Here is a 22,409-nt window from a genome sequence, read left to right as displayed (position 1 = left end):
ATAAAAGCGTCTAAGAAGTGACATGTAATGTAATATAGTTGTTGAGATTAAATGGACTGTTTTTATATAGTGCTATATCAAGTCTTTAAGTGCCCTCAGAGCACTTTATATTAACAAGTAATCATTCACCCATTCACACCCCATGCAGAGAGCAATGTTCCGCTTGCTCAAGGATGCTAACATTAACAAACATTCACTATTGGCAATGCCATCTGGGAGCAACTCTGAGTTATGTATGTTGCCCCAGGAAACATCAAAATGTTGACTGCAGGGGCTGGGATCGAACCCACAACATTTCGATTGACAGTCAACCCCACCTCACCCATAGTCGCCCAGTGCATGGTAAGTGTTCATTCCTATCACTAGAGCTCTGCCAAGAGCATGGCTAAAAATGCAATATTTCCAATGAAAAAAGTTCAAAAATGTGATGTACCTACAACACACTGTGAGGGAGCCACATGGAAATCATGTAAATTGTTGAACAGAAGTGATACAATAGTCATTCACACTATGAAGGCCCTTGCTTTTGTTTCTTCAAATATGTCCTGCTAACAGATGCACCTAACCTTTTATCGTGAGGTCTTCCAGACACAAAGTGCACATGTACCCAGGAAGCTGTTTTGCCTGGTCATTTAACTCAATGCCTCTCAAAGTAAAATTCAATGAACTCATTTAGATGAAAGTGCTTCCACTTGCCCCAAGGAGCCAAAGTTACAGCTCATACTCTGACCACTGCTAACCTGCTGTCATAATAAGTTGTATAAAATAACCGTGGGCTGAACTCCTTGTGACTTAAGCAGAACAAGATAAAAAATGCAAGGTCGAAACTGTTTTTTTAGAATACAATTTTCTCTTAGAAGTGAGCATTCAGTTTAGGACTTCTGGGTCTGTATCACTGCTTTGCGCTTAAAGGCCATACAATATCAAGATGTCATTTTAAAGGTGACACCATTTAGTTATACTTATCAATTACATTTTAACAACAAATAGATCAATTCCACGACTACTGGCCAGAGCTTAAGATTGTGATACAGTCTCCTTAAACCTAAATGTAAGAAAACTTGTCGAATAAAGTTTCCAAAGCTATTCATAATCTAATTTCCTAGGTTGATTGCTAATGTTTCCAGGGAAAAGCACTTATTCAAATCTGACATACATAGAGTATTTGTCACTAATCTACAATGATTGCTGCTCAATGAACACATATTGAATGTTAAAAGGATGCTAATCATGCAGGCAACAAAATACTTTAACCTGCAGCTAAATTTCATTTCTCGGTTAGTTCACAAATTCTCTCTTCTTTGTTTTGTTATGGACTTTAATATAATACCTACTTAATTAAAGAGACGTAAATTAAAAGTCCCAGCACATAATACGAACATTGCTCTTTAAAATTATGTGTGGCCAACTGATACAGAAGATAAATGGCATGACCTCCAAGGAGAGACACTAAAAGAGACTCCATTTCAATATTAATGATGAAATTCACATTTTCTCCACAACCTTTGCTAACACATTATGCCACCTGAGTCCTGCCCATTACCTTTTCCTTTCTTATGTTCACAATGTAGTGTTATCGTTGTCATACGTTATATATGCGTTTAAAAGTATGAATATTTGCAGTTGTTTTTTTATGAATACAGTCAATGGATGGATTTATCGGTAAAGCCTGCATGGCTTATCGGCAAGTTCTTCATGAAATGTTTTTTAAGCAAAGCAAGTGATCTCTTTCAACAGCTTAACCACAGTCATCAGAGTAAGAATAAAGGCAGTTTTATAATGTGTTGATAAGTATTGGTTCAAATCAGGATGCAGATGGAACATTTGCTCAACAAATAAGAAAACCCACCCACAGAGAAAAAACCTGTTTCCCCATCTGTAACAAGGACTAATACATCGGTCTTTGCTAAATGAAAACACTGTTTGAAGACCATACAGTAACAAGCTTTGATGATCAAAAAGTAAGACTGTGATATTAAGCCATGGGCAAGATTGCATTTATATTTTCAAACACTTTCCCTCCATCGCAAATCTGCATAGCAATGAATGTTTAAAGAGACATTTATATAGTCGCAGGCAGATATCTCAGATGTAATTATAACTTATCAGTTGTGATTACTTTGAAATGTCTCGAAGAGGCTCAATGAACAGTGCCAATTATTTACTTCATGCCTGGCACTGCCCCCGATTTACTCACATAGTCACGCATATATGAGATGAAAGAAACAGGAGGCAACAGGGAAAAAATGCTCCTCTAAGACACAACTGCCTTTAAGAACATTTTATATATCATTTGAAGGGCTCCATTCTTATTCGTTTTTAGAAATAACCCAAACATTTTCTTGGTAAACGTTAAAACCAACAAAGGAGCCACCTAAACATAAACATGATTGATGTCATGACTTAGGCTATGTTTTTGTCAGATTACATAATGTGACAAGAAAAGAAACATTCACAAATGCATTGTTCTATCAGTCAAATGTTGCACTTGTTCTCTTTCCAAAGTGAAACCTTGACTGCGATAATCAGAGTGGCTTGAACAACCTTCCTTGATTATGATGGATGAAGGGAGTGTGGCCTTTTGAAAGGGTATATATCACATTAAACCAGGAGTAATGAGGAAATCTCAAACAACCAGATGTTTGAATGATACACAATGTAAATCCCTGTGCCCACAGAAGTTAGAAGAAGCTGAAGGCAAAGATTTCAACGTACATCGATTTACATTTCTCTTATACGTCATCACAAACCGAGGAAACTATTTCACACAAGATTAAGCAGAAACTGTAGGCAGAGAGTGGGAAGTAAACATAATGATGTTAAATGGATATGTGGTAGCCGTTGACCTTTTTGCTGATGCTGTGGTATTCAGACAAAGCCTTTGACTGATCTCTTGCTCAGATAAATGTAGTGTAGCTATTAATCTTCACCTCATTTCATGCCATACAAATAAATGACCTCTTCAAATGGAACACTGTGCTTCACCACTATTTCAAAGCTGCAGCACGTTCTGTATAGAGAACAGGAATACACAAGGAGGGAGCGCAGAGGAGAGAGGTCGGGGGAGGGGGGGTAAGAGAACAGGTATAGAAAGAGTATTCCCAAATCCCCGCTGTCGTTCGTTTCTTCAGTTATCGCTGGCTGTGATAAGCTAGCCCTGTCTTATCTTAAACCCCCGATAGGCCAAATGGTTCGTCCTGAAGGAGAGAGGGGACAATTAAATGGGTTTCACCAGGAAGTTGACTTTAGGGGCTGCAATCCTCCCTAGAACTAGCAAAGTCATTATTATTATCAATTTTGTTGCTCCCTTTCGCCGTGGTACATCAGTTTCATCAGTTTAACACTTTGGATGCTATCAGTCAAGTTGGTTTTAGTTATTGACTTTTCTCTACATTCAAAGAGAACCCATTTATGTTGGCTGTTTTCCTATGTTTGTGGAAAGTAACATAGTATATTCGAGCTCCAAAATATGCTTGTCATTCACTGCATATCAGAATAAATTCTTATAATTTCAAACCCAAAAAAAACACAACCTTTTTGGCCAGTGGCTCCTCACAAAAATGTGTACAATATCACTGAGTTGTTACCAAGTATTACAGACATCACAAAGTTATATTTGATTATTATATATTATTATTATATATTTGAATTTATAACTTTAACACCTTATCACTTGAATCTCCTCCTAGAGCACCATTTTGTTTTTTTTAACCAAGTATCTCGCGGAGGGGCGTGGGGAGGGGCTCCTTATTTTCATCTAAAGTAAAAGACAGAGAATTAGCACTTTGGAAACAGGGCTGAAACAGAGGGGATTATGGGATGCTACAATTAATGATCTGTTTGGTATTTCAAGCCAAACACTTCAGAAACATGTTTTGTATATATCTGAGACCTATAATATATTGATGAAATACAGTATAATAGGGGACCTTTAATGACAACATAACTACAACAGTTAGTGTATGCATTAATTCATCAGCTCAAATGCCACAGTATGAGGTTAGGGTTAGCCATTCTTCTGTAGTAAGAAGCACTTTTACTGTTTGGTACTTCGAACATATGTAGCAGAAAATACTCTAGTATGATTTTAAAACCAGAACTATTATGTTAGTATTGTTAGCTTGATGTACTGCTGCAGTTATTTAATTAAAGGTTATAAATACTGTTATTTGACTATCCACATGTATTGGCTGGCATGTGGCCTAACCGTTAAACAGTTAAATAATATTCAATGAGTATAATGATTTTTCACTTTAAAATAATATTAATATTTTGATCTTGTTCCATTAAAAACAATCCAAATGCAATATGTTCAGAACGTGGCCAGATGCACATTAACACTCCTGCCTTAACCCTGGTGAATACTGCTGCTTTCCCCTTGGCAATGTTTCCTGTGGACAGGTGGCCGAGGCGGAAGGCCCACATTGTGTTTGCACTGCAAGCAATGAGAATGTGCTGCAGTGAATCCCCAAACAAACACACAGACACAAAAACATGAACCCTCTTTTATTTTTTTGCTTCAGAGGACTTGTTAAAAATCCTTTGAAATTCAATCAGTGAGAAATGCGGGAAATTAAGTAGAGGGTTAACGTGGTGTGAATTCATTACCCCATCGTTGCTGAGGTAGCTCAAGAACTGTAACCCCGAAGCACCGATTCTGGTGATCCATCTTCTTCTGTCATTGAGAATTTATTAGGATTTAGCAGAGATCTTGGCTACACACGAGGAAGACCATACCAGAAAATAACATTGTCACTTTCAATCACCTCCGCCCTCTATTCTGCACAGTGAGGTGCCTCTTAACCAACGATGGACATTCAAAAATGATTATTTACAACAAACACAAGCTTAAGATGTCCATTGTTGCTATTGTTCTATCGGAACAATTTCTTCTGACACTTATTGATGTACGTTCCTCAAAAAGACAATGTATAATAGCAGCTACTCAGCGCAGAAATGGCTGAGACAATGAGGTGTTAGCACGTCCAACTTTGTATCTTCGTAAGACAACTGTATTTTCGAACATAATGTGGCTCTTTTAAAGCCATTACAGCTGTTATATACATTTTTTTTTAAATCTAAGCTGCTGTCCCCCGACACAAATCCAAGCACCTGTGTTTTTAAATAAAAAATATATTTATCTTAATCCTTATCAATAATGCGATACAGTTTGTGTGAATATTATAAGCACTCAGTAAGCAATTTTTCATATAATCACAAATCTTGACACTGATTCTCTCACTATTAAGCAGTAACTGTAGGCAGAGTGTGGGAATTGAACGTAATTATGTAAAATGGAAATATATTAGTCGCTGACTTTTTTAGATCGTTGCAATAAGTCATTCATATTAACCCTCCTGTTGTCTTCGGGTCAAATCTGACCGATTCACTACTTTCATCAATCATAACTTTTTTGTTTTACATTCGATTGCATTAAGGCTTTATGATATCCTTCACAGTAGACATTTGAACATATCAAATTGCTGATTACCACTTTCATTGAATTTTGGATGATGTAGTCAACTCTGTAACACCAATGGTGTTCCCGGTTGGTTCGCGCTTGCTCCACTAGCACTCCCCGGTCGACGTTCGCAACACAGAGGGCCTCATCACATAACTTTGCGTGGGGCCACAAGTTGGCCAGGGGCGGCCCTGCATACACTAGATGTGTTTTCCCCCCTTATGTACCCATCCCCCCATGTGAATCTCACACGGCACACACACACACAGAACAATTTGATACATTTCCCGCCCCACGAACGAAACGATTGTGCGTAACGTTTTAAAAGATGCGGATAGTCTCACCTTGATTCTGGCGCATAGCTTATCGTTTTCTGTTTGTTTATAGGTCTGTTCTCATCCACCATCTTTGTTTGTGACATAAAGAGTGTAAGAGTCACGTTTCTGAATCGGACACTCTGAATGGATGCAGTCACAGCCAATCGGAGTCTGATTCAGAGGGTTGCCTGTCAGTTCCGTTGTTATGTTTACTGAAATGAGAGCCGGTATAATTCCACGTGCGAAAACAAAATAAAAGTTGGAATATGTTCTTTTAGTGTTTTGAAAGTAAACTGAGGTATGGCAAAGAAGTTTAATACAGCTGAGGCTTTGGAGCTGATTTTTCAAGGGGACGATGTTGATGAAAATTCAGACGAATCTGCTCAGTATGCCATGTGTGATTGTGGACATGATCATGTGTACTCTTCAAAATTGGCAGGACAAAAAATGACAATTCCTCGGAAAAAAAACGCCCATGGACACTGCCCAAAATAATGGGCATAACTAATGAACAGAATAAGTTAGAATCTTCTAATCAGTTCTGATACAATGATAATAAATATGTGCAATTTTCTGTGTTGAAAGTTTCTTTCAATGTTATGGTTAGCAGTTATTTTTAATGAAATAAGTAAAAAATTCAAGCTCCTCTTTTTATTTATTTTTTATTTATGAGCAAATATCCCCTATTATAGTGTATATAAGTCTCTAATGAGTGACATATATCATTAGCTGAGGTTTTGCTGATTTCCGGGATGTGTAAAACTTGATTATATACTGCAAATAAATGACAATTTATAAGGCAAAACACAAACATATACCTATGTGGGTCTCAGAGGGTTACAACATGACAAGTCAAATTTGACCGCAAACACCAAAGTAAGGGGGGAAAACGAACACAACAGGAGGGTTAAGGGTCTACAGTCATGCTAGCAGCTCTTTGAGGGTGTTCATAAGCAAAGCCATGCTTGTACATGCTAGCCTGCTGGTATTATCCCAATAGCAATGCTACTGTAACATGCTACTGTTTAGCATGACTTTTACCATGTTTACCATATAAGTGTAAGGGACTATCAAAGTTATTTAATCTTACGAAGGGGAAGTTTAAACAAATAAACCCTAACCACAGATCACAACCTCATTGGGGAGCTATAGAGCAGGTCATGTGATCACCAAAGCCAGTAGGAGTTATGCTTTAAGGACCATGCATGTCTATACATATTTAATGGAAATGAAATTCTACTTGATATTGGTTGAGATATTTCAGTCTGAAAATGGTAGACCGACATACTCCGCTATCTTTCACTGCATTAGTGTGACCAAGAACCTGAATCGAGGATAAAAAGGAAATCACGATGAGGCTTCCCTCTATTAACAGTGGAGTTATGGCCGCTTTACACACTTTCATCCTCATTATTGAATTGAGTGAGGAAAGCATAACTAAAGAGAAATAGTAAGTTGTATAGGGAGTAAGAACTTAAGCAAAAACTTTTCAACTAATTGTGCTGATTCAAGGGGAAAGGTTTAATGTGTATCTTTGGACTTTAATATGTGAATATTTAGTTTCCCATATTCTTAATAGTGGCTGAGGAAAAGTGTCCTTAGCACAAACAACTATTGTTTAATACGGTTTCCTCGAATACCACATGGAGCAAAGCAAAGTTGCCAAATCCTCTGAGGGAATTTTAGGAGAGGAGACAAAGAACATCAATGAGAGTAGCAGTGGGATGTTGAGAAGCAGCACTGAGGGAGTCTGCTATAAAACACTCACCTCAAAGCTCTTCAGAGCACCTGCACACTCCCCTGTGGTTTAGGAAATCTGCTGTTGTTCATCTAACTTGAAGTGTCTCTTAAATCAGACAGGAAGCAGCTTTCTTTTGATCAAGTGAAACACAAAGCTAGACTTGTCCCACATGCTCAGTTTTCAGAATAAACTAATTGCAGATCATTATCCGTCGTATTTAAAAAAATCATTGTGTGTCGAGATGCTTGTTGACACTATTGTTGTTTACTTGTTTCTAACAACCCTTGGGTTATTTCCATCATTAGTTTTAATTGAGTGTTTATGATCATTTTAGAATCTGTCTAGACAGCATTTTCAGCTACAATTATATGAGAGTTTTAACTCAATGGATTTCTTTAATTCCTTTTGTGTTTGACCTTAAAGGAATATCCCACACAATGTATGGAACAACAATCGGTTTTTTTAACAAGGAATTTTGATTTGAAGTATCGATATCTGTCTAGAATCAAAGGATACATAATCACATCATTTTGATTCATTGCAATTTTACTCAAAAAATTAACTACATTTACAAAAGTGAACATCAGGTATTAAAGAACACTTGAAAGTAGTGATTAAAACCATACAATTGTCAGTAAAAATGTTTTCTGATGTATTATTTGATTGTTTAGGGGTCTATTATTTTCTTATAGACTTTTAGACAATTAGATTTATTCTTGCAATAAGTGAAGTCGCCCCCTGGCGCTTCATTGCAATGAAAGCTTAAAGCTGCCTGAGCCATTATCAGACCTGTAGGTTGCCACTTGTAGTGAAGAAGTTAACATTAGCAATGGTTGCTGGCATCCTAATATGACCAATGCAGTTTTTGCTTATCCTTAAAACCAAGTATCAACTGTTTGTTCATGTTACACTACTTTGCAGCTCTAATACGTTTTACACACTTTCCCTTACAGCTGCTTAAATCACTGATGCATTGAAAGGTTTGTCCTTTTCTGTGAAACCCAATAACAAAAACATAATTCTGCTTTCATTCATATGCAGGCTGAGATGTGAGCATCCTCTATGTGTTTGTACATGTGTTTTAGAGCGTGATTTTGAAATGTTACGACCTCCAACACAAAGCAGGAGCATAGCTATGAAGTTTGGCCATCTTGGAAGGATATTGAAGGGGGCCAACTCTCTTTAATAAAATATCCCACACTGAATATTGTATGAGCCAGCTCCAGGTGTAGGCTCCCAAAATCATCATCACCACATTTCATTCTCCCAACACATCCACTGAAAGAGAGCTATTTTGTGCCAAAGCAGAAAAAAACAACAGCTTACCCACAGCTGTATCTCTTCTGTCTATGTCAGATTTATTTCTAAAAATCGAATGGGACTCAATCCAAGTGAATACAATTTAGGAAGATGTACAGGCTATTTACTTTTTAGATTTGTTTTTCCTTTTAATATCATCGCTATTAATCAATGCCGCATTGTGGTGATCTAGAGAGCCTCAAACACAGCCTTGCAGCTGACAGAAACCTCTCGGGGGATTCTGTGATAATGCAGAGTAATAAGTACTAAGAGCTCACTAATCACTTGGCCACATGATAAGACCATTAATCTTGCCGCCCAGGCAGCTCAGCTCCGAAGGATCTCTGCTTTTTTAGCCAGAGAGCGAAATATTAAAAAGCTTTAACGTGGCAACCGATCACTGAAGTCATAAAGCATGCTTGCACAGACCCATAGATGTCAGGAACCCATGTCTGTCTATTTCCAGGAGCCTGGACAACATCCTGCTAAATGACGACGGATATGATTCATGACACTATCCCTGCTAATTTGGAGGCATGCTGATACCTTGGACTGTGTTGCTGTCATGACAAATCATCATTTTTTTCTGCTGCTAATCAACATATTTCATTTGACCACCTGATCAGGTGACTCCCTGAGGGTTTGCAAGACAGCTGAAAGTAATCTACAGCCAGCAACATTAAATATCCGTCCCAGCATGTCCCAGATGATATGAACACAGACTGTGGGAAAGCTTTTCAGCATGACAGCACAGGCCAAATAATGCCGTCTGCCTACTGAATAGCCATGAATAGGGTTTTTCATATTTTCCACTGTTGTGCATAAAATATGCAGCTGTATTGCATTTTGATGTTACAGAAAAAGAAAGGAAAAGCAATGTACCCTTAATAAAAGCCTTCTGCAGCTTTGGATCTACTATCAGTCTACAGTAGTGTTCAGTTGTTAGGATAAAATGCCCTTGGATTGACCTTGTCTTCCATTTTATACGTTTCTAAACTGTTTTACAGCAGATGTACATACCTAAGTTAATTCAACCAAGACAAATGAAAGTTCACTCCCTTCCCTCTTCGTCTCTATAATTTTATTCAACTTCACCTGATTTAACTGCGATGCATTTCATTGCAAGCAATTTGGTTCCACTAGACTGCTTTAATAAGGGTTAGGTAGAGACATGTTCAGGGTGGGGTTCATGGTTCATATTAATTACGAGGACCTCTATTAATTTATATTTTGTCTGAACACTCACAAACAGCTGGGTGTTGATTGGATTGTGGTACTACATTCATTTAATGAAAAACATCCAGATATGTCTTTCAATGTCCTAAAAAGATACTGAATCATTAGATTTATATTTGCAAACCCTATGTACTAAATACATACTGTATACCCCCCCAAATATATATTGGAGGTACTCAGCCTTTGGGCAGCTATAGTTGTTATCAGTTAACTGGGTCATGGCTGAGCTTACTGCATTTAAAGGTATAGTTTCAACTTTTGGGAAATATACCAATTTTATGCCCGATCAGACAAAGCGCATATTAGCAACCTTGGGAAGCTTAATGTTATTGTTTGTAAAGAGAGAAGTCATGCTTGCTGCTTTTGTGATGTGTTGTTGTTGTTGCAGCAGCAATATATAGCTCAATGTTGTATGATTTAACTGGTACATTTTATCAGTTTACGATGGCAATGTCAGTCGTTAGAAAATATATGCATTCCGCAAGTATTACTTGTTCATCTTATGCTAAACATGGCTGAGCAAGCTAGCTCACACACCTAGACTATATTTAAAGGGGGCCTATCATGCAAAATTAACTTTGTTATGTCTTTTATACATAAATATGTGTCCCCGGTGTGTCAGGGATTAAAAACAGGCGACGACGAGCGGATACAGATTTGCTGCCGATATGACGTTATATCGGCGTCGGACCCACAGAAAGTTGCTATCAGAAACAATGCCTGACATGTTTTGGACGTAATCTCGTCTTTGTTTACATTAGCAAGCCACGCTAACACTCAGAGCTAACCTGTACTGTAGAGCACATGTGTTTAAAAAGCAGGAAATAAAAAAAGGAACTCACCTTGTGATAAACCCGCAAGCAAAAAAGCATTTGAGCTCCATACTGTTTCAGAAATGATCTTTGATGTGGTTTAGAACAGGATGGCGTTTTATCACAGCAGAAATTAACTTTATCTCCGGTAGAATTTTTGATCAGGCATTAGCTCCACCTCCTCTTTTTTTTTTTTTTTTAAAGCTAAGGACCCAAAATCCGCGTTTCTCTAACAGGGCTGCAAAAGAGGGCTACAGTATGAGCAGTATGAGGCATGGCTACAATGGTTGATCCGTTTGATATTTTAAGCAAATAGATATAATACATCTAATTAGAAGTAGGGTCATTTTGTCATACACTTCTATACAAGAAGTACACAAATTAGAAAGAATGCAAGCTTTAAACACTACTGCATTGGCTCCCTCTTGCAGACCCACAGGTTGCTGCTAGGAGTGAAGAATGTAATGTTAGCAGAGGCTGCTGGCATCTTAATATGAATACTGCAGTTGTTGCTAATCCGTAAAATCAACAAACAACTGTTTGTTCATGTTAATTGACTCTACACTGCAACTAGTGCTTGTGATTATAGGCTATGGCTGAGGACAAAATACAGTGACTATGTGAGTTATACTAATCTAAACACATAACCATAATCATATTATTAGAGAGGGACCTGTCCTGGATCTCAAAAAGCTTACAAATGCAATATATAAATATGCAGTTCGTTATGTCAACAAACATACAGAAACATTGAGAGCGGATTCTATGGCTGAAAAGCTCCTTCATAATGATATGACTGGCTTCTGGAAGGAGGTGAGAGCTCTGAACAGGGCCAGTACGTCGTTACCGTGTACCATAGAGGGAGTATCTGGAGCCGATAACATAGCTGAGTTGTGGAGGCAACATTACTCAACCATACTTAATTGTGTTACAAGTGACCCCTACAAAGTTGGTAATATTGTGAAAAGTGACACAGTGGGAATCACAGCTAATGAGGTTTATCGAGCAATTGCACAGCTAGCTGATAACAAAGCATGCGGCTCTGACCGAATCACTGCAGAGCACCTTTAACTGGCAAACACGAAGGTTGCACTTCCTCTCGCCATTTGTTTTACCGGCCTCATGGTGTGTTGCCGAACTCCATGTTGACTGTTACCTTTGTGCCTGTCATGAAGGACAAAGCGGGCAAGGTAGGGAGCTTGGATAATTATAGACCAATTTCTCTAGCCAGTGTGTTCCTGTAAATAATTGTGTTGGATAGATTATGTTCTTACTTATGTACCTCAGATAACCAGTTTGGCTTCAAGGCTAAGCATGGTACTGAGCTATGCATCTATGCTTTGAAGGAAATGGTAGAAACATATAGAAGACAGAATTCCACTGTTCTGATTGGTTTCATTGATGCCTCTAAGGCTTTTGACCGAGTTAACCATCATAAACTGTTTTTAAAATTGAGACAAAGGGGTGTGCCTAACAGTATAATTAGGATCCTGGCTTATTGGTATGCCAACCAGAGCATGCGGATAAAATGGGGGAATGCAGTCTCGGCGCCATTTGGTGTTGGTAATGGAGTCCGCCAGGGGGGGCTCCTCTCACCATGCCTTTTTAATATCTATATGAATTATCCATCAGATGATTTAAGTGTCTGTAAAACAGGATGTGTGATAAGTAATATGATTGTAAACCATCTTATGTATGCCGATAATCTGGCTATTGTTTCTCCTAGCAGTGCTGGATTTCAACAGTTGCTAAATGTATGTTCTGATTATGGAGTCAAATTTGATGTTAAATACAATGCTAAGAAGAGCGCTGTAATGATCTGCGGAGCAAAAGGGGATAAGAACCTTGGTTTTCCAACATGCTACCTGTCAGGACAGGTGCTGTCTGTTTGCTGTAACTCTAAGTATCTGGAACACATCATCACAGATGAAATGGCTGATGATGACAAGCTAACATGTTGGCTAGAAAATTCTCTTGGTGTTCAGATAAGGTTAAGGTGAACCTCTTTAGAGCTTATTGCACTCCTCTCTATACTGCCCCCTTGTGGGTCAAGTTTAAGAAGGCGAGCCTCAAGAACCTCCAGGTTGCTTATAATGATTGTTTGCGTATGCTTAGAAAACCAAGGTGGTGCAGTGCAAGTGAAATGTTTTGTAATACACGAGTCAACACGTTCCATGCTCTCTTGAGAAATCGGAAAAATTCATCTGTCGATTGAATGTTTCTCATAACGCTGTCATTATGCTGCTTTCAAATCCGTGTCTCAGTGCTATACGATACCAGTGGAAACATTGGTATAACTGCCTTTTTTAATTTATATTTGAGTGTTGTATTTCTTTTAATAATGGACCAAGAGTCTCTTCAATAAAAGCTGATGATGATTATGCATGTGGCAGTTTTTACACACAGACGATCTTTCTAAGGACAACCATGGTGACAGTTTGATGTGGCTGCTGGGAGATTTGTCATGCATATACAAGGAGCAGTGATATAGTAGGAGTTTAAAGTGGCCCTTCATCCTGCTGTCACGACTCACCTGTATATCTTGTATCTGGTGGAGAAGCCTTGCCGGTTCTTCTCCACAAAGTCAATGTACTCCGGGGAGTGGTGGAAAGGCCCTTTATCAGACAGGAGCCAGTCCAGGGGGCCCCCGGGCTTGTCATTGGTGAGGCTGGCTGTCGCTCCTGCTGCTGTTACTGAAGACCGTAAACACACCCAGCAGTGAAGGCTCAGGCTGAGGACGCCCCATAGAGCCATCAGAGAGGGAGGGAGCGAAGGAGGGGTGAGGGTGGTGAGGGTGGTGATGGTGGAGGGGAGGAGGGCCGGGGTTCAGCAGCCAAAGCCACTTGTCGTTAGTTGGCTCCTCCACTGGGATGACCGGGGGACCTGCATCACCTCAACGCCCCCCGAACACCTACACACAGAGACAAAGGTTCGGATAAGTATACAGAAAAACACCCTCTTACAAAATAAAAAGCCACAGAGAAAGATAAAATGTGCAATATTTCAAACTTTAGCAGCAGCATGATGTGCAGCTAGTTGTATGAATTGTTATTTATTTGAAAAAAATATATTACAAAGATGTGATATCAGCCGGTCATTTCTAACATTGTTGATAAGGAATTGATCATTTTACTAGTGACTCAAGAAGAAACCTCTTCAACTGCTTAAATGCTGCTGCTTTTCTCGGTTATTCCATCATTTATATTACATATTTTGTATTTAATACTTTAATTATAGGCAGTTTTTATTAATGGAACCAAACGCAGCATGTGAATCCGACACTTTACAATTCACTTTTAAATAGCACATTGACATTTTCAAAAATGTCATCTTCTTTTTTGGTTGTGACCATGCAAAAAAATACATTACATTGCATTTAGCTGACGCTTTTATCCAAAGCGACTTACAATAAGTACATTCTACCAGGAAGACACAACCTTGAAGAAAACAGAATCATATAAGTACATCAGGTTTCATAGAGCCAAACATTTCAAGTGCTACTCAACTGGCTTTAGGTAAGCCAGTCCTTTATTAGTATAAAAGTGCTTTGTTAATAGTTCTAACGCTCGAAGTGGAGTCGAAAGAGATGAGTTTTCAGTCTGCGCCGGAAGATGTGCAAGCTATCTGCCGTCCTGATGTCAATGGGGAGCTCATTCCACCATCTTGGAGCCAGGATAGCAAACCCACGTGTTTTTGCTGATGGGAACTTGGGTCCCCTTCTCAGCGAGGGTGCAGCGAGTCGTTTGGCTGATGCAGAGCGTAGTGCATGTGCTGGGGTGTACGGTTTAACCATGTCCTGGATGTACGAAGGGCCAGATCCATTCGCAGCATGGTAAGCAAGTACCAGTGTCTTGAAGTGGATTCTAGCAGTTACCGGAAGCCAGTGAAGGGAGCGGAGGAGCGGAGTGGTGTGGGAGAATTTAGGAAGCTAGGAACATAGCTATGTTTTCATATTAGCATGTCATGCACTGATCTACTAATTTAGAGCAAATTGGGTCTTGATCAAAGAGCAAAGTCTTCCAAAAGCATTTGTTGCGTTTACATAACCAAGCAGTTTTGTTTGGATTCACAGCATTAACCACATTTGCTGGTATTTGTATGTTGATGTGTGCTGTCTGTAGAATTATCAGTGTGACAGAGACTATGTAATGGTGTTGCATGCGTGTTACTGTTGATTGTGTGTTCATGCCCAGGGACTGCAAATGGACCGGCAGAAATCATATTTCTTTTTTTTTTATTAATGCTTGCTTTTACAGGGTCTATCTTGAAAAATAATCATACTAATGTTTATTAATGTGACTGTGTTAAGTTGCAAATGAGACTGGGGTCTTATATGTCACACAAATTGTTAAATATGCAGACATGACGCACACAATGTCCTTTAAAGTGGCTTGCTAAAGTATTCAAACCCCTTCCCATAACTCAGGCTTATGCACAACCTCTCTGTTTTTTGATTACTCAAAGTGCTTGAATTGGGGAACCTATTGTTCACAATCCAGCCACATTCACAGGCAATGACCAAACATAGCAAAAGTGGATTTGTAGAACATGATGTAAATCTGAATGAAAGTAGGAGCAATGCAAGAGATCTGACTCAATATCATGACAAATCAATATTTCTTGATATTCTTTTTCCTACCTTTTATTTATTTGTTTAAAAATACAAACTCATATTGTTACAAAAAGTATAAAAACTAAAAAAGCAACATGCCTAAGATTGAAAAAAAAAAAATATATATAATAGGACAGAGCCTTTTCTGCATGACAACACAGACCAACTATTGCAGTGTGCCTAATATAACCATGAATAGTCTTTTCTCATGTTGTCCACTGTGTGCACTCATATCAAATATACATTTACGAATGTCTTCCTTATATTCTATCGATGTTACACTTTAAAAATGTCATAAGGAAAGAAAAAACCTCTTCAGCTACGAACCCCAGTGTTAACATAACCCTCATCACTGATAGATAAAACGCCCTTGCAATGACCTTGTCCTCAGGTTTAATCTGTTCATAAACCACATAATACAACAGATTTACATTTACAAGTTTTTCCAGCCTCGACAGATGAAAGTTCACTCCCTTTTTTTCCTGGTCTCTATCATTTAATGTGAATTCACCTGATTTAATGGAAGTGCATTTGATTGCATGCAAGCAATATCATTTCCAATAAAGTGCTTTAATAAGGGCCACGTCGTAACGTATTTTAGGTGGGCTTAAGGTTGCTCGTTTCACGTGAATTATAAAGGCCCCCCCTCTCTAAAAAACAAAGAGTGGAAATATTGTACTGTGGAACATGATGTAGAACCGAATAACACCGCTAACAATGTGAGAAATCAATGAGTTCAATGCCCCAGGGCATGCTGGGAGACTTCCCTACAGTCAAACCTTGGGTTACTGCAATATCAATCAATATCAGCTAACACCATCTGCTTCACTCCTCCATTTTCATTTTCAACATGGTGTTTTAAAACGAAACATTTAACATTTTGAGAAAAAAGTAAAAGAAAAATTATTTTGACATTTTATAAAACTGAAGATGATTTGTAAAATAATTTAATCAAAGATTAATCCATAATAAAATAAATTGCCCGACAAAACTAAAATTGGTTTTCTCAAGGGCTGCTGGTGAAATTAGTCATCAAATAAATCCAAGCACTTTAAAGTTAAATGCGCTGTGATGTGCTCTGAATCAATCTTTCTTCTTTGAGGAAAGAACAATTTAACACTTTTGCTATGATTCATCACTTCCATCCTTCCCTCCTACCACAATAACTTTATTTTGGTAAAAGGGGAATATTTGTATACCGGTGATCAATAATGAAACACATATCTGTTGCAGTCATACTTTGTGATTAAATAGTTTTGCCTCTAAGTGTGAATTCATTCCGTTAAGTCTAATTGCTGTGCAGCTGTTTTGAAAATTGTACTCATCTTCCTTTAACACTCGCTTTTCTCTAACAAGCAACAAAAGTTGTACCTCAAATGCTAATTTTTTTAAGTAAAGTACTCATACACACACACACACTCACCCAGTCACACTTTTGTTGGTGATTGCTGTGTTTTATCCAACTAGCTGCTGTCCAGGGCTTACAATTGTCTCCATCACCATCTTGAGACCTGTCAATCATCTCCCCCTGCTGTTACACACTCCTTTGATGTGTGTGTGTGTGTGTGTGTGTGTGTGTGTGTGTGTGTGTGTGTGTGTGTGTGTGTGTGTGTGTGTGTGTGTGTGTGTGTGTGTGTGTGTGTGTGTGTGTGTGTGTAGGGAGGGTTTGAGTCCCATTACAGTATTCTGATGACAATCTGTCAAGTTAACTCAGCCATATGACCATGTGTGTGGGTGTGTGTGCACATGTGCATTTCAGAAATCATTACTCTCAGAAAACACAGCAGACAGAATGGGATGAGGGCACAACAGCCGGAGGTGGATAGAGAGAGATTTAAAATGTAACAATAAAAACAATATTACATTCCTCTTGCATGCTTGAATCATCGATAATTGCCTATTTTTGTGGACGCATATCATATTTTTAAATAACACCTGATGAGCTGTCATTTTAGAAATCAATTCCAGGCCGACATTGCTCCCAGGACTCGGCCTGCCTGACCTCGGTGTGTGTGTCTGTGTGTGTGTACACATACACTATCATTGGGTTTTAGTTTGCTATTAATAGGATTTCATTGGCAATAGAGCGCTGCAGGAATGAGTCCCAGATCACGGCATGTCGTTTTTTTTCTTGGGTTTGAGTCGATATTTCAATATCCTGATTGACAAGTTGCAGAGTTACCACAACGTTTGTGGAGTCACCAACAACTTCATTGTGACTGCGTTTGCATGATCTTTGTGAATCGGAATGTTTTTAGCAATGAGGCTATTGCATAGAAGAGGGCCAATGTTTGGACCAGAGTATATACATTTTTTTCTACAGGTGAGTGTATTTTCGTTAAGTATCGTTTCATTTACAAATTATTTGAGTCAAGTTAAAAAACCTTGGACTTAAATTACAACGCAACTTCATTGCAACATTTCAGTAAGATGTTCAGATATGTTATGCTATTAGAAGCTAATTTAGCCCCACACCATTAGCCTCAAGCAAAGATGAAGAGTGGGCTACACTCTGTGCATCAAACATAGAAATTGCCTCAAGTGATGTTACAGTAGTTGAATGCTAATTCATCAGATTGAAGCTTCCTGTGGAGTCACAAAAGGCTTTACTTAATTTCAACCTATTTTTGTACATATGCAGTAGTACTCTCAAACACCTGTCAACAGAGCGGTGGCGGCGGCCCCCTGAACAAGTCACATTCCAAGGTTTGTAGGTCAGTCTTAGTATTTGCACACATTCCTTTCAAAGCTCTGTAGTGTTTTACATGGAACACTCTAAACACATCAGGCTTTAGTTCGATTGATATTTGTGTAATAGGACAAGGAAAAGGACAGGAAAGTGGTAGTGCATAGTGATGTTACGTATTGCGCCGAGGCTTCGGAGCGTGTGTCGAGTAATCCCTGAAGCTTTTTGTGAAGCATGTATCGAGGCTTGTATCGTTTTGGGCCAGTGACGTCATCGATGACAAACGAAGCCTCGCTGCCTGTCGATACCACGTGACTGCTTCACGAAGCGATTCAGATCGGTTGAACCGTTGAACCACAACGCTCATATTACCCATGGATGTATAATAAGAACCATATTACCCCTACCTGGGCCCGGTGACACGATGGAATTAAGAGAGCATATATAAGTATAAATAGATACAAGCATAAATAAATGTAGGAATAAAAACATGATTAAATAAATGAATAAATACAGGAATAAATATGGTCCAGTGTTGTCAGGGAGCTTTAATGTGTGTGCTGTGGCTCAGCTGGAAAACAGTTGACTCATGACGGCAGGGTCCCTAGTTCAACGACTGAACAATACGTATTTGTTGTTGTTTATAAAAGCTACAGCTAAATTAGATAACGCAGTTAATAAATGTAGTCTTTGATATGGTTTAGCCTTTCTCAGGCTACAACATGGTTAAGTTTATGAATATTATTAAGGAATACAAATCCCTCTTTGCAATGTGTACCAGCCTCCTTAGGCTTTTCAATCACAATCATTCAACTGGAATAAAAACAATATTGTTAACATGAAAATATGATTTAATGTTCGTTGTTTAGAGTTATTCTAAGGCTTTACTCAATGGGAACTCGGTATGAGAGAGCACACTGTTGAGATGTCCAATCTGCCTGTTTTACACACTTTGACCAACAGGGGGGTTTGTGTTCAGATGAAGCCCATGATGAAGCCTCATGAGATGAACCCTTTTGTGAACCAATTGGCTGGAAAGCTTCAAAGCTTCATAATGCTTCATCTCGCCATCACTAGTAGTGCAGCAACCACGACAGAGGCAGTGTTCAAATCCAAAAAAAGGCTTTATTGCTATCAAACTCAAAAATACCTTCCAAGAACAAAGGCTAACGTAGCCGGGCCGCTAACCGATTTACCAGATTACCAAAACGTTTCCTTACACTGGGAGCCTCCTGCTCTCCACACCTGCTCCCAATACTGCTAATTGGGAGAGGGTGGAGCCACCTGTTGGGAATGTAGGTGCCTCCCACTACCCTGCCTCTCAGCCCCTTACATTTGATTAAGTCTTAAATTAAGTCTTATGGTTTTAAATCCTAAGTAAATCAAGTGTCAGAGCCCTCAAGTCCTAATCAACCTTCAGTATGTTTTGAAACATTATTTACTGACCACACATCTCACACATATTTTGTTTCAACCAACATACACTTTGCTTTTAGTTCTACACATGTGTCAGGTTGGACAACACTTTGGATAACAAGTGTTAGAGGTAGGAGCCGCTACTCTTTATTTATCTAATATATCATATTCCAATTACTTGTATATAGACTCTCCTTGTACTATTTCTATTATATTTTATTTGTATTTACTTGCACTATTGTATCTGTTTTATTGTGTTGCACTGCTGGAGGAGCCTGTGACCTAATATTTGCATTGACATATCTGCACTGTAGCTATGTACAAATGACAATAAAAGCCTTGAATCTTGAATCTTGAACCTACAAGCTCCCTTGCTCCTGTACCAAAACAGAAATGGGCTGATGTCAAAACGTGTTTGTTTCTTCGGTGCAAACATAACGTAATACATCATTTCGCTTAATAGTTCTCACTCTTAGCTCCAAAGGTATTTTACCATGTTTGCATTTTCCCCCTTGGTCTGGATTCCAGTTTTAAAGATTACATGTTTGCAAACGGGCAGCAAATTGACCAGAAGGCCAATGATCATAATTAAAGATAACTATCACACATTATATCATTTTATATCCCAACTGTCCACACAACCGGTTCCAGGCTTTGATGGTCCAACATGTCAATGCAGCCAAAAGAATAATTGGCACAATAATTGCAATGTGTTTCCCCGTCTGAATAATAAAAGTCTCCAGTTCAAAGTTTCCACAGCATGCTACTGAAAGTAAAATAAGAACGGGATAAAGATACCCAATACTGAAACGGAGCATATTATCACCAATTCTGTATAACTTATTGTGTTGTTGATGCCTTTAAGCTATGAATGAGTCCTTCGGCAATGTTTTGTTCTCGTTCCAGCGGTGTTGAATAGTTTATTCGCACAGAAGAAGAGCTGTCTTTTCCGGTTTTTCTGTTATCTTCTGCCATGCTTAATGTTCCAGCATCACACTTAGCTCTCTATACCTACAGCAGCGGAGGGCCACACAGACTGCAGAATCAGACTGTGTGGTTTGACAACGTCTGACTTTAGGGTTGCGTCTTACTCAACAAAGGAGGTTATGCTTTTGGCTCATTTGGTCTGTTTGTCTGCGAGTAGGATTACGGAAAGACTATAGACCCAATTGTCCCGAAACTTGGTGGAAGGGTGAAGCACGGACCGTGGAATAACCTATTTCTGTAGCAGATACAACACGTTTGGCATATACGAATGAAGTGTCATTTAGGTTAACATTGTGAAATAGCGCCTTTGTGCTGCTTTTTTGTGGTTTCAGAATAATCAAAAAGCTGGGAGAGAATTCATGTGAACGCCCCCTTAAATCTGAACAACTTAAAAAACAGTGTTGTTAACGCTCTGAGCGATGAAGCACTAACCATCGTCTTTGTAGCATGCATGTTGTTTCCAATGTACGACTTTAATCTCTTGAACACACAAACGGAATGGGGACCTTCCAAGGAGCACTTGAATGCATTCTTGGCAGAGCGCCATTATAGTTATCTTAAAGCATCCTATTTGAGATTAGCTGTATGATGATGTGTAATGTGACAATGTCTACACTGCCATAAACTTGGCCTCAAAACAGCTACAAGTGCATCCTTTGTTAGGTGAGTCTGAAAATTACCCTTCGTCTTCACCGTGACTCAATATATTATAGGTGAAACACTGCCTTGACTCACAAAGTGCATGTTTTGTATGGAGTGACCTATCTCTAAGGGGTGTGCATGGTGTGTTAATAGACAAATATATCACAGAGGTCACATTCAAAGACTCTTTAATCCTATCATCCTACAGGCAGCAGTCCAAAAAGCTGATGCAGGACTCTCTGTTCCCTGTTGCTCGCTTACTCTCTTTTCCTTCCTCTCACTCTCTTTGTGTCTTTGGTTTTTTGTCTCTCCATCCCCAAACAACACACTCCCTTCCTTCTCTGCATTCTCAAATACCTCTAAAACCCGATATTGACTCACATCCTCTGTTATTTTTTCACCCACTTGAAATGACATGTCTGTAAACATTGGTTGTTTTCAAGCAGGTCTGTGCCAGTCTTATAATCACATTATCACCCAAACAAAGCCCTCCACTAAGCCTTTGTAATATACTGCCTAGAAGAGATCAGATAAATGCCATTTTCACTTACAAGTGCATTATGTCACACATCCCACCTAATACAATCACCGCTTTTCATCAAACAATGTTAGAGAATGCTTCTCCTTTAGGCAGAAAAAAAAAGAAACAAAATGTTGGGTGATTCAACAAGAAATAATTTTCATTTCAAACAGGAGACAAGCACCCGGGCTGCAGTGTATCCACTCGAATATGATTTTGAACAACGTGCGCCACCAATAACCCGGGGCTGTTTGGAGCCTCTGTATGAAATGAAATCTCTGTTTGTTCCTGTGATGTCCTCTCAATGGAATTGTGAGGAGAGTGCAAATGATGGGGGAATAGATTTTCCCACACATGAATGTAATGAGGACTTTGGTCTCTGAACAGGCAAATGCCAGGAATAATATCTTTCAGAGGCAGGATGTGGCATCCTACAGCAGCCTTTTACCAATTACCCATGTAGATTTGAGCTTTTAACTGACTGTTTTGTTTTCTAATGTTTTCATAACCTCCTTTCAGAATTAGAAAACCTTGCCAGATTATGCTCTCGCAGCACCAAGGTAATCATAACGGTAAGTTAAAATTAAAAACAGTATGAGCTGTCAGAAGCATTTTTTCTGCTTTTGGAAACATCCGTTAACAGGCCCTCAAGGTTTAGAAATGGCTCTCTGGCGAAATAA

General features: G+C 38.9%; 1 protein-coding gene across 2 annotated transcripts in view; it reads right to left on the bottom strand.

Moving 5' to 3' along the window:
• The window catches only part of LOC117560545 (BMP/retinoic acid-inducible neural-specific protein 3-like), a 60,648-nt gene that overhangs the window by 26,881 nt on the left and 11,358 nt on the right, over positions 1–22,409 (bottom strand). For both annotated transcript variants that reach the window (XM_034237455.1, XM_034237457.1), the window contains exon 2: positions 13,400–13,777. In XM_034237455.1, the coding sequence (XP_034093346.1) occupies positions 13,400–13,620 (221 nt within the window). In that variant the 5' untranslated portion in view covers positions 13,621–13,777. The remainder of the gene's footprint in view (positions 1–13,399; positions 13,778–22,409) is intronic.

Source organism: Gymnodraco acuticeps, unplaced genomic scaffold (genome assembly GCF_902827175.1).
Source record: "Gymnodraco acuticeps unplaced genomic scaffold, fGymAcu1.1, whole genome shotgun sequence".
Lineage (NCBI taxonomy): Eukaryota > Metazoa > Chordata > Actinopteri > Perciformes > Bathydraconidae > Gymnodraco > Gymnodraco acuticeps.
This window is presented reverse-complemented; position numbering and strand designations above follow the sequence as displayed.